The sequence below is a fragment of the Ascaphus truei genome, chromosome 7 (genome assembly GCF_040206685.1).
Source record: "Ascaphus truei isolate aAscTru1 chromosome 7, aAscTru1.hap1, whole genome shotgun sequence".
NCBI classification, from domain to species: domain Eukaryota; kingdom Metazoa; phylum Chordata; class Amphibia; order Anura; family Ascaphidae; genus Ascaphus; species Ascaphus truei.
The window spans coordinates 18,992,119-19,004,047 of record NC_134489.1 but is presented as its reverse complement, the minus strand read 5'-3'; the positions used below and the strand labels follow the sequence as shown (position 1 = coordinate 19,004,047).

Below are 11,929 nucleotides of genomic sequence, written 5' to 3'. Positions count from 1 at the left end.
TTGCATTTATTGAAAGTTTTTTTTTTCTTCCTTTTTTACACAACAGGTTAACTAATTTTCTATTTTAGAAGCATTGTGATGATTTAGGTACATGCTGTGTACAATGACTATTTACATGTTGTGTCTGTATATATTATTATTATAATACACTAGAATGGCTATTAGTAGAAAATTGTTCATGTCTTTTTATGTAGTACAAACTGCACTCCAGCTTGTTTTCAACATTGTAGTTCCTGGTCTGAGGAGCTTACAATTTAAATGCACCCTGTATTAGGAGTAAAATTAAATCACTACTACTACGTATGTGTCGGATTGCTGTAACAGGTCTTGTGATGGGTTTGCAGCATGCTGACGTCACACTTGTTGACTTTCCCTCCCAAGTTTCCCATTCATAATATTCAATACCCTGCTATTACCTTCAACCCCGCCCACAAAGCACTATGCGTCACTAGACAAACCCCACCCATCCCACATTCTTATTCGCCGACAGCCAACCGACATTTGCTTACGCCAGCCCACCTCTAACGCGATTGGTTGAAAGAACTATTCCCCCTCAGCCCAACGCAGACTCAGGATTAGTTGCCAAATGACGTTCCCAGCTCCACCCATCATTGTACGTGATTGGTCAGCCATGGTCAGCCGGCGGTTCTGATTGGACAGCTGCTTTCCCTGGCGCACCACCCCTCTTTCAGAGCTGTTGGTGAAAGGAGTACCCGCGGGCGGCAGTTGGCCAGCGTAGTTTTGTCAGGCTGGGGAGGGGAGGAGTAAGAGGCGGGCATTGGAGTAAAACAACAACACGAGAACGAAGGGCGGCGTTTGCATTCACTCACCGAGGACCCGTGAGCGGGGAAGGGAGCTGCTTCGCCGCTGCGGAGTACAGTCAGCACCCGCCGCATATATCCCGTCTCCTCTTCGATTCCGGTGGAGAGGTGAGGCCCGTATTCATCCCACCTCCCTCCGCCGTGGTTGTGTGTCTGTGGCGCGCGGCCTGTGCGCGCGCTCCAAAGGGCGGGAAGCGCACTGCAATAGGGTGAGAGGCGCGAGACTCGGTGCGGTCTCCGCGAGGGCAGGAGGGGGCGGTACGTGATTGGTTACCGGGGAAAGTGGGAGGAGCTAATCGCCCAGCATCGCGCGGCGGTGGGAACCCAACTGAAATTGGGTTGGTTGAGGGAGGGGCCTGTGGGACATGTCCATTCTTTCTGTGTGGACCAGTTACATGGGATTGAGGGATTAGAACATATAGGAGCAGATTCCTGCTAAAATAATGTCTATTGTGTGTTTAGAAATATTTTGTGTAGATTCACATAGGAAATGTAAGTGTGCAAATTATTTAGTGTATGTTTGTGTGTGTGTGTGTATATATATATATATTAATAATAATACTACTGAGTTAAATTATGGTGAGTCAAAAAAGTGACAAAAACCCTCCACAGGAAAGCATAAAATCAACCCCACACTGATGAGACCCATCAAGGTCGAAACGGCTGTCTGTGGGTGGTTTTCTGGGTATGCACCTTAACCCTGGCTGTGCTCAAAGCTGTGACCATGCAGCAAGCTTAAGCCTATAGGGAACCATGTCAAAAATGGTTTTTGAGGCAAAAAGTGACACTGTGCTCATTTGCATGTCATTTCCCAGAATCCCTTGCTGCAGTGGAAGTGCTGTATGCTGGGTGATAATGGGGAAAGGCGGGGTTGCAGACCTGCCTAAGACATGCAGATGAGCATACAGTTGTATTTGCATATATATATATACACACACACGCGTGCGTGCGTGCGTGTGTGTGTGTATATATATACACACACACACAAAAATATCACTTGTTTGTGATTATATATATATATATATATATACACACACACACTCACTCATGCATTCGCTACTATAGCGCGCAGTGTACCGGTGATCTGTGGTCCACTTCTGGCAGTTTAACCCTCCCGTGCATTCTGTCAGTTTAACCCTCATTTGAATTCCTATAGTCAGCTGACTGTGCAGATCAGTTTAAGCCTCTATAATGTTGTTAAAACATTTCTATAAAAATATCATCTGCAAAGAAGACAGCGCAGTTGCATTTTTACGCGAAAATAATCTTCTGGATGTACCACAAGAGTCAGAGGCTTGTCATCGATGTGGTTGTGTAATGCAAGAGAAAAGAAACCGCGACAGAGGTGGGGAATACAGACCTGTATTTCGATGTGTTCGTAAAGGGTGCCAAACGTCACGTTCTGTTCGAAAAGGAAACGCATTTTTCCATTATTCGGACATAAACCAAAAATTACACTGCAACCTACGTTTGTGCGAAATTTTAGAACTGGTGTTCTTTTTTTGTCATGGAAATACCTATGAACACAACAGTGACTCTTACGGGTCATAATAAAAACCAATACATACCTTATTGTTCCTTTGTTTAGTAGATGAAGTAGACTGCACGCTATAGTAGCACATATATATATATACACACACACACTATATAATTTGCACACTTACATTTCTATGTGAATCTACACAAAATATTCTCAAAATACACTCATAAGTGATATTTTTGTGTGTGTGTGTGTGTGTGTGTGTATATATATATATATATATATTATATCATCCTTTATATGTAAAGCTCTAACATTCCGCATTGGGGTACAGGGTGACTTCATTTTAGTGCAAACAGATACAGAAGGTAATGGCTCTGCTTGGGAGAGTTTCCAAGGATATATATTACATACACACACTCATCCACTCATCTACCCGCCCCCCCCCCCCCCCCTTTCTCCAAATATTTTTTTTATTTAAATAGGAAGTGGAACTAAAAACTTGTAGTAGTAGTCAGTACCTGCTAGTACCTTGGCTGCGGGTAAAGATTTATGTTCCAAATTCATTTAGGGCAAAAGTGTCCAAAACATATTAAATGACGAGAGAGGCCACGGTAATAAAACATCACAAACCACACTGTTTGGACAGTTGGTAGGAATCCTGACCGCAAGGTTGAGAATTTGTGTGATTTTTTTTTCCCCATCAGTTTAAGCATTAACACACTTATTAGTCATTAACTTTAACCTTTTTTTTGTTTCTGGAGGAAATTAGTAGTGGGAATTTTACTTTAAACGAAATGACCGTAGTTTAAAAATATTTCCATGCCAGACGTGCAGTTCAGACAATGTTCTAGAATCCTGTCCTAACCAGACTGTTGATGAATTGTGTTTTTTTGCAAGTTGTGTTTTATTTTTAACTGTGCCAACAGCTCCTTTTGTATGTGAACCTGCTTCTGAAACCCTCCTCTGCAGTGAACTTTTTCCATTGTTGTTTTACTAGATACCAATCAGGTTGGAATGGATTCTACAAAAAAAAAAACGCACTATTAATTTGATAAAATTGTGCCTCCCCTTAAAATTCAGTTTTCTTATAATAATTGAGAATTAGAAGCATAATCTGCCTGAATTATAGTGTTCGATATTTAGTTTTTTTACTTTATTTTGCCATGTTTTGACCTACTGTATTACGAGAAACATCCTTCACCTTTTCCAAATCCTCTGTAATGATGAGAAGTTGCCTTATTTAAAAAAATACATGAGTTGAGATTTTTTTCTTTTCTTCTATAGCCTTAAAGTAACGAAGATCAATATTTAGGTCTTTCCAGCAGGAAGTGGAGTTTATAGTCAGGATAATTTCACTTTAATGTTACATTTCTGTTTTTGTTTCTACAGAACCGCTACAGCTCGCCATATTCAAGAGCCAAAATGACCCCGGCTCTTACAGAAGCAACGACACAGGGGCCTGGGAGTCACTTTTCACCTTCCCTGTCCTTAAGGAGTCTGAACTCCGAGACCAACCTGTGTGTGGAGAATTCCAAAGCGATGGAGCAAAGCAATCTCTCAAAAGCCAACGGCTCCAATGTGGTGTACACTGACACAGAGCAGTGCCTCCAGAAGGACTTAATGAGCTTAAAGCACTTTGCCTCTCAGTCCTCCGCACGTTATCAAACAGTCTTGCTTTTGACTTCCAGCGCTGCTTTAAATCTGCAAAATAAAAGCAGTACTGCGTGGAAGATGGAGGAGAGAGACACTTGCAGGCAAAGGCTTCATACAAACAAAGGTCCACACCCTCTGCTCGCTGGTGTGAGTTTTCAGCCCGAAAGGAAAGTCAAAAGAGAACTTTTCCCAGGCACTATGAGCCAGCTTTTAGCAGATGTACACAGACTCTGGGATATAACTGTGACAGAGGCTGATGGCATAGATGGAATGCACATTCCTAAATGTATGCTAAATGGAAGGAAGGAGGAAAGTTTGGGGGATGCTCTTGCTGGTGACTGTCCCTCACCTGTTTTAAGTGGCCTTGCAGATGTGTCCAAGAACACATCTGCTAAAGAAGGTGAGGCGACTTCACTTTTAATGAGATGTCTAAACCAACAGCAAGTGCTCCTAAACAGGGCAAAAAGAAATCAGAAGCGTTTGCATGCTCTCTTGGCAAATCATGCTGCAGAACACTGTAGTCAGCAGATAAGATGCTTTGTGAATCACCGGCTACAGAAGGTGAAGGTCCATGGAAAGCCGGCCAGACTTCTGGACAGCCGTCCAAATAAAGCTGCCGAGACCAATGTAGAGGGTGGCTCATGTAGTGAATTTGAAAATGGAGTCTGTCACACAACATCAGCCGCCGTCAGAAAGTTTACTGTGTCTGCCACAGGGCTTCTGGGGCATATCGAACGGGAGCTGGATTCTGATGCCACAGAAAGCAGCTCTGAGGAAGATTGGGATGAAAAACCTAGAAGAACTGGCGCTGAAGAGTAAGTGGATATTGAAGTGTTGAGGGATCTTGCTCCATGAATTGGCATTACATTTGATGCAGGGAAGTTTGAGCATGGTTAATATATATATATATATTGGATTTGGTCCACTCATTTTTTTATTTTATTTTTTAAAATCTACCTTTTTATTGTAGCTATATTTACTAACATTTCAAATGTAGCCCCGACAACCAGGGTGTACACCTTCTAAGCTGTTATTATCTGCTTGTAAAGCCTATGTCTAACAAAGGAAATAATGCAACGATTCAGGAACCTATGATTGGGTATGTTTCATTAGTGCTTCTAATGAACATTTACAGGAGTATAACAATAGAGTCTGTTAGGCTGAAAAGGAAAAGTAAGGGGTATTTGCAAATGGTAGGTGTGTGCTTTCTCTCAAGGTAGGGTTTAATAGTGGCGTGGGAAGAGCAGGCACTTTAAGGCAGTATTTGCAGCATGTAAAACATTCGGAAGTTGATTTGATAATGACCTGGTTTACACCAAACCTGTGATTTAAATCCCAGTATTTCAGTGACTGTGGGGAAAACATTGCACATGGCTCTGCTCGTCCCGACTCCTGCTGTAGGATTCTAATTATAAAATGTTGTTTACCAATCTCGCCACCTGTTGATTTTCTTCTGGGTTAATATAATCCCGGTGTGCAGGAGAATTGAGGACGGGAGTCAGATAGTATTGTGCCTTTCTGCTTTCATCACGGTCAATGAAACAGGCAGAACATGGATTGTATTACTCCTGGCGAGATTGCAGAATTAAATTACTTCCACAGATTTGATGGATTTAGCGCTTTGCAACTGAAATGTGATGCTCTGGTTTCTGTCCCTTCCAAGCGAGAAATCTGTAATCGGGCTGCCTACATTGAGGCTGAAAGTTTTTGTTTCAGACAAGTTTTTGGGTTGGTTCCCAAGTCTGAAATCTGATGCAATGGCACTGCAGGGCCCAGCTGCTTTGCGATCCACCCCCATGCTCCTGATTCTGTAATGTTGGTTTGAATGTGCACAATTAGACTACTATGGCAAGTTTCGGCCTGCATGTAGTCATGGTGTATTAAGCAAAGTTCACTTAGCACAGCAGAATCTCTATAAAGCAAACAGCCTCTCGCATACCCAAGCTGGCTTAATAGCGAAGTGATGAGCCAGTATGTTTCCTATGTAATGATCTGCTGACCCCTTCAGCAGGGGAGCATAAATGTATACTGTAAATCTAAATATCCGGCTGCAGCTGTTTTACAGTAAATCTCATTAGAATTATTTTCTGTTCGCTGATTAGGTATTTCAGTTTGCTTTGCAAGTAGCAATGTTTTTAACCTGCCATACCTACAAAATTAAACCTACTGCACCATAGAAACCCCCCGATTTATAATATATATAATTTTAAACACTACACCTCAGGGGTCGACATCCCGTGTTACGTGAACAGATTTTGTGTGGCACCCTAATCCACAGGGAAAAAATAATAAAACAAAAAAAGGAAAATAAAATAATTATCCCACATCAGGCTGACTTTTTTTTATATATATATATATATATATAAAATCACTTTTTTCCTAAACTCAACGGATGAAATTAATATAACAACTCGCTGCTCAGACTGTAACCTTGGCCTTGAGCACGTCACAGCTGTGAGAAGCCCCTTCTTGCTGTTCTGCCTATGTATGACCAGAGCTCTATTGAAGCAGTGATAACAGTGTTGTTGTCTAAAACTGGATTAGAGTTGTTTCATTGTTTTGAAGCTATTCAATTTACCCTAATTTTAAACAGTCACAGTAGGGGGGGAAAAACAAGACTTTTTCAGGAGGAATGGAGAGACAAAGACTGTTTTGTACAGCAAGGTGAACGTTTGTACCTTATCTTGTGAAAGTATTGTTGCAAGTACTTCTAGTGTAATACTAAGACCTAAAACAAAACACGAATCATCCTTATCACACGTCAGTGTTGAAGGTATAGCTGATCATATTTTAAAATAAAAAATAAAAAATACTACACACACACCATTATAATATTGTAACCTACATTTGGAAAAAAATAATGGTGGCATGCATGGAAGGTCTTAAAGTTTTTGAATATTGATAAGTGGCACTCGAATAGAAAAACATTACCAACCCCTGTTACACAACATTGTAAGCTTTCCAAGGCAGCTTTTCAATAAAAAAAAAATACAGTATCTGTGACAAAGATATAGATCATTAATCAGGGGTGACCGAAAATATTAAAACCGTAGGAGTCAGCCAGAACTTTAGGAGCCAGCGTTTTAATAGGCGTGGGTGGGACACCAAACACACTGACATTGACACACACACTCTCACGCAGACAGACACACACACACACACACACACTGACACTTCTATATGTCTGTTTGTCTAAGCACCTTCTCTATTCTGTCTTCGTACAGCATCCATAATGGTGACTGTTTGACTTGCAGAATGGTAAAAAGCACATCTTTGTCTTGGTAATGGGCTTCTGCACCAGTGTCTCAGCGTGCAGTGTGATCACTTTAACACTGATGCATACAAGTGTGTTGTTACATAATTGGGCTCTGAGGTCGCATTAAAAGTGCTTACCAGTGTATGAATTCCCAGCTGTGAGCTGGGCTGTGTAAATTTCAGTGCCATGGAAACCAAGTTATCTTTCAGTACACCGCTGGATATGGGGTTTGTTATCCAAAGCCAAATGCTTTATTTTCTCTGTATAGTGTCCTTTCTGATTGCCCAAGATAGAGCCAGCTAAAGGGAGTTTCATGTTTTTCGCAGGGCATGGCAGTCTAGGATTTTCACATGGATCTAATTTTATTTATTTCATCCTTGGTTTCGTTATGCTTATGTCTGTGGTTTAATTCCTAATAAATTAAATTGCTCTTGTTGGAACTGAGAAATGTTAGATCAGTGGTTTCCAAACAATTTTACATTGTGCACTCCCTACTAGAAAATATTTGTACAGTACCGAAAACTCCTAATTAATCTTATCAGCTAGTTGCTAATAAAACAGTTTGACTGATCCCAGGCAGTATAGAGCTCATGGGAAGAACACGCATAAAGGAGCAATCCACGCTCTCTTCTGTTTCTACATCATTTTTGTTTACATAGATTCCAAGCAGGGGGTCTCCGGAGCTGAACCCCATTCATTTTAGTTCTGGGGGCCCTCTACCTCCCGCGATACAGACTTCAAAAGGGTGTGCCAGAATCTTTGCAAAGTTTGAAGCTCCCGCTGGCCAATAGGAAGTGGAACCTGATGACGTCACAGCTTCCTATTGGCCCACAGAATTTGGGAGCTTTGAAAGCGGTCATTAAGTGAACCCTGCTAGCAGAGTGGCTACCGGCACCCAATATGGAGGTCTATCTCCAGAAGTAGGAGGTCCCCGCAGCTGAATTTAATCTGGTTCAGCTCCGGATACCCCCTTCAATCCAGTTGGGGGGGGGGGGGGGGGAAGGGAGCACTTGCATTGCTGCTTTAATAAAGCCCCAAACTGTCCCTCAGTATGTGCAGACAGTATGGTGGAATAGCTGTCAATCACTGCAGGAACTTCTAAAATCACGCCCCACAATGCCTAGTGGGAACACTATACTACTGCCTAGTATCCAGCCTTACATTATTTTTTGGGTGAAACCCATGGAGACACCTCACGCCCCATGTTGGGAATCGCTGTGTTAATTAATGATATTGACTTGTGAAGGAAAATTCTGCACTGGCGAATCAAGTGCTAACATTTAAATTATAGTAACTAAATGTATATTTTAATAATGGCCACAATTTTCCTCAAATGGCATGAACAAACTTTATTTGTGTAGGCTGACCTGAATACTTTTCTTTTGTGAATAATTCCGTTTTAAATAATAGGACAAATTAATCTCTGGGAATAACATTTACAGATCCTACTAGTCTTGAAATCAGTGTTGCATTTTTCAGTCCAGTGCCTTAACCTCTTTAGTGTGAAATAGGCTGGAAAGTGCACAACAATTTTAAATGTAATATTGGGGACTAAGCATGTGTATACCGAAGTGTTTTACTATCTTAACAGTTGCCCCATGTTTTGATCCATGTGTGTCTTGTTCACAGTAATGCTGAATGGAACTGGCTTTCAGGCAGAGCGAGAGTTGGGAGCTGCTGGACGTGGCTTCAGGCTCAGATTTCTGAGTTGGAATACAAAATCCAGCAGCTCACGGATCTTCACAGTCAGATACGCAGCACAAAGGTACTGTCTGTTCTCTCTGTAATACGGTATTATTCCCTTGCATGTATGTATCTCTATACAAGTCATTTTGGTACGAGGCATAAATAGAGACAACTTTTCCTGCCCAGTGTTACCAGGGCTGTACGTCCCAACTACATTTTTACGTGTGCTTTAATGTCCTCTTATAGCTTTTTTTTTTTTTAACGCCTGTACCCTTTTTAGGCAACATCTAAGGTTTAAATGCAGCTAGACCCATGTTTACTAAGCTGTGCTATTCCATAAGATGCCTTCCAATGCCAGAAGATACCTTTTGTAGCCCATTCACCAGAAGGTGTCCTATGGCAGGGGAGCGCAAACGTTTGCTGCTGCGCCCCCCCCTGTCTGCCTGCTCCAGAGCTCGCCCCCCCCCCCCCCCCCGGCAGCTTTGTCAAATGACGCTCCGGGGTCACGTCAGGTCACGTGACCCATGGCGTCATTTGACGCTTTGATGCCATGTCGCATGACCCTGACGCCGCGTTGCCATGGAGGTGCGTCACAGCGTCTGAATCCCGGTAAGTTTTATTGTTACAGATGCCTCATGCGATCTGCCCCGGCATTTAATTAAAATGCCTGGGGGAAGAGCGCGAGACCTATGCAACTGCCCGTGCCCCCCAGACAAATCTCCCGCCCCCCCACTCCCCCGTGGGGGGCGCGTCTCCCAGTTTGCACACCCCTGTCCTATGGAATATCACTACTTCGTAAATATGGGCATTGGCTCTAAAGGTGATTTGTTTTCATGATAGCCAACTTCCTGCAGTGCTTTGTAGCTAACTGACACAGACCTAGACCTTCAGGTGTTATGGAAATAAATGTCTTAATAAGGCTACTTATTAATCTCCCCTCTCCCCTTCCCTCCCTGCTCTCCCTGCTGCTGTGTGTTTGACTTGTGCTTATCTGCAACCACCAGTTGCACATGACTAGCACTGTGTAATGAAAACATTGATTCATGTTTTGTTGGTACATACATTACCAGCTTGTTGTCGGGCACTCCCCTCCCACTTCTACTGGAAAATGGAGACCCAAAGATATAATTGTCATATTTTAAAATATCTACTTTAAAGCTGCAATCCAAGTACTTCAAAAAAAACATTTTTTTCCTGGTTGTCCCCATGGCTGTGGTCACCAATGGGTTAAGTTCCACCCTCCAGCTGAGAGAGGACAGAAATTTACCTGTGGGGGGACCATAAATAGCACCTCCTTTCCTCCCCAGGTAGTCCTTTTTTTTTTCTCTCCTGTACTACCTAGCTGAGGTAGAGGTTAGTATTTTTCTGGAATATAGAGGAGTTTACCTGACTACTTAGTAGTTGATCCACGGGAGTTGTCTGCCTCTCTCCCGCTGAATCCTGGACGTTCACACTCCACAGGGTTTGCTGTTCCTGGGGCCTTCGTAAGGCTATGCTGCAAATAGCAGCTAAAGCTCGCAGATCCTGAAGCCGCTTGTGCAAGCGGGCGCACAGGTACCAAGGGGAACGCTCTCGCAAGGCTGTGTGTCGTCATGGGGGGAAAAAAGTTGTGTGTGTGGTGAGCATGCGCATTTTAAGTGAAACTTCTTTGTGTTTTGTCACTGTAATTGTAATCTCAAGTCTTTCATTCAATCAAAAACATCGAAATACAATTTCAGTGACACGCCACAAAGAAGTTTCACTTACAATGCGCGTGCTTGCGCCACACACCCCTTTTTTATTTTTCTGTGAACACACCTGCAATTCATTTTTTCATAAAAATGATGGCTTTGAAACGTACTGAGTAATGTCAGAGTAGCTGAAAAATACATCATCACTTACCTGCTGTCAGCGACGGAAGGTGAGGAAGACCCATGAGGAAGACGGCGGCAACATCTAGGAAGGTCAGCAGTGGTCCTGTGGTGGTGGCAGCATCAGAAGTGTGTGTTCAGCCGGCGCAATCCATAGCAGTGTGAGCTGGGGAACCACGTGACCGAAGCAGAAGCGTAGAAGGCACTTTTGCCGAGGTCAGGGTTGGAGAGTGGAGAGTGGTCGAGGTACAATACCGTGTTCAGGATTAGAGAGGAGCAGGAGCAGAAGCGTCCCTATTGGACAGCCGGCTCTTTCCGGATATCTCCTACGTTGAACTCGGCAAGTATAAAGACTACTCTGATCTCTATATCCCTGACCCGGCTGTCAAGGCAAACCTAGACTCCGGATGTGGCCCCCGTGCCTGTGGCTGGTGTTGTTTACTACGCCCATCTCAGTACCGGGGCCTCGTCTTGTTTGTGGTGAGCACAACGTGACAGCAACATACTCGAAAGGTGCCAGACAGCCCTGCGCATACGTGAGTGGCACCAGTCAGTTCTGCGCATGCATGGTGGCTTCTGCGCATGCGCACTGCAACGGTTGCTTCTGCCAGTGCAGAGACGGCCTCATCTGCCAGTAGTGACGTCACTTCCATAACCTACTTCCGTCAAGAAAAAGCGATTTGGTCCCAGCAAAGCAGTTTCATTTCAAAAACCTGTCGCTGCACATCTACCCTGAGGAAAGCTTTAGGGACGCGCTGAGGATGGCACGCGCTGGGAGGCTTGCTCAAGTAAGGTGTAACTGCTGCAAGCCTACCTAACTATATAGGCACTGCTTAAAAATACTGCATGCCTGTCAGGACCTAGCCAGGATACGTCATGGATACAAGCTATTCAAAAAGTGCTGTTCTTAAAGTCCAACGGTCAGCCCCAGTGAGATATTAATGGTACTTTTTTGTGATTTTTGTTTTATAAAAGAGATGGCTATAATTATGGATATTCATATGTCAGTACTCCACGGCTCCAACAGGAGGATCCAGTGGCCAGAGCACCAATAGGACCAACGTTTAGGAAGAAGGTCACGAGGAAAACAAAACATTGTGCGGCTTGTGAGAAGCCTGCATTGAAAAACAAAAGACTTTGTGAGGATTCTCTAAGAGACACGGCAAGGGACCCAGAAGAG

The 11,929-nt window shown here is 43.3% G+C and overlaps 1 protein-coding gene and 1 long non-coding RNA gene across 8 annotated transcripts in view; one reads left to right on the top strand and one right to left on the bottom strand.

Moving 5' to 3' along the window:
- LOC142498779 (uncharacterized) overlaps window positions 1–1,064 on the bottom strand; it is an 80,513-nt gene extending 79,449 nt beyond the window's left edge. The window contains exon 1 of the long non-coding RNA XR_012802550.1: window positions 831–1,064. This is a non-coding gene — a long non-coding RNA (uncharacterized LOC142498779). The remainder of the gene's footprint in view (window positions 1–830) is intronic.
- Window positions 697–11,929, top strand: part of KANSL1L (KAT8 regulatory NSL complex subunit 1 like) — a 38,194-nt gene continuing 26,961 nt past the window's right edge. For 4 of the 7 annotated variants that reach the window (XR_012802547.1, XR_012802548.1, XR_012802549.1 and 1 more), the window contains exons 1-3: window positions 697–929; window positions 3,694–4,772; window positions 8,843–8,978. Coding sequence is in view for 1 of the 7 variants with exons in the window: in XM_075607196.1 (XP_075463311.1) it covers window positions 3,727–4,772; window positions 8,843–8,978 (1,182 nt within the window). In the remaining 6 variants the exon portion in view is untranslated. Of the gene's footprint in view, window positions 930–1,196; window positions 1,314–1,992; window positions 2,167–3,693; window positions 4,773–8,842; window positions 8,979–11,929 lie in introns of those variants that run through there. The other 3 variants (XR_012802544.1, XR_012802545.1, XR_012802546.1) reach the window with 3 other exon arrangements.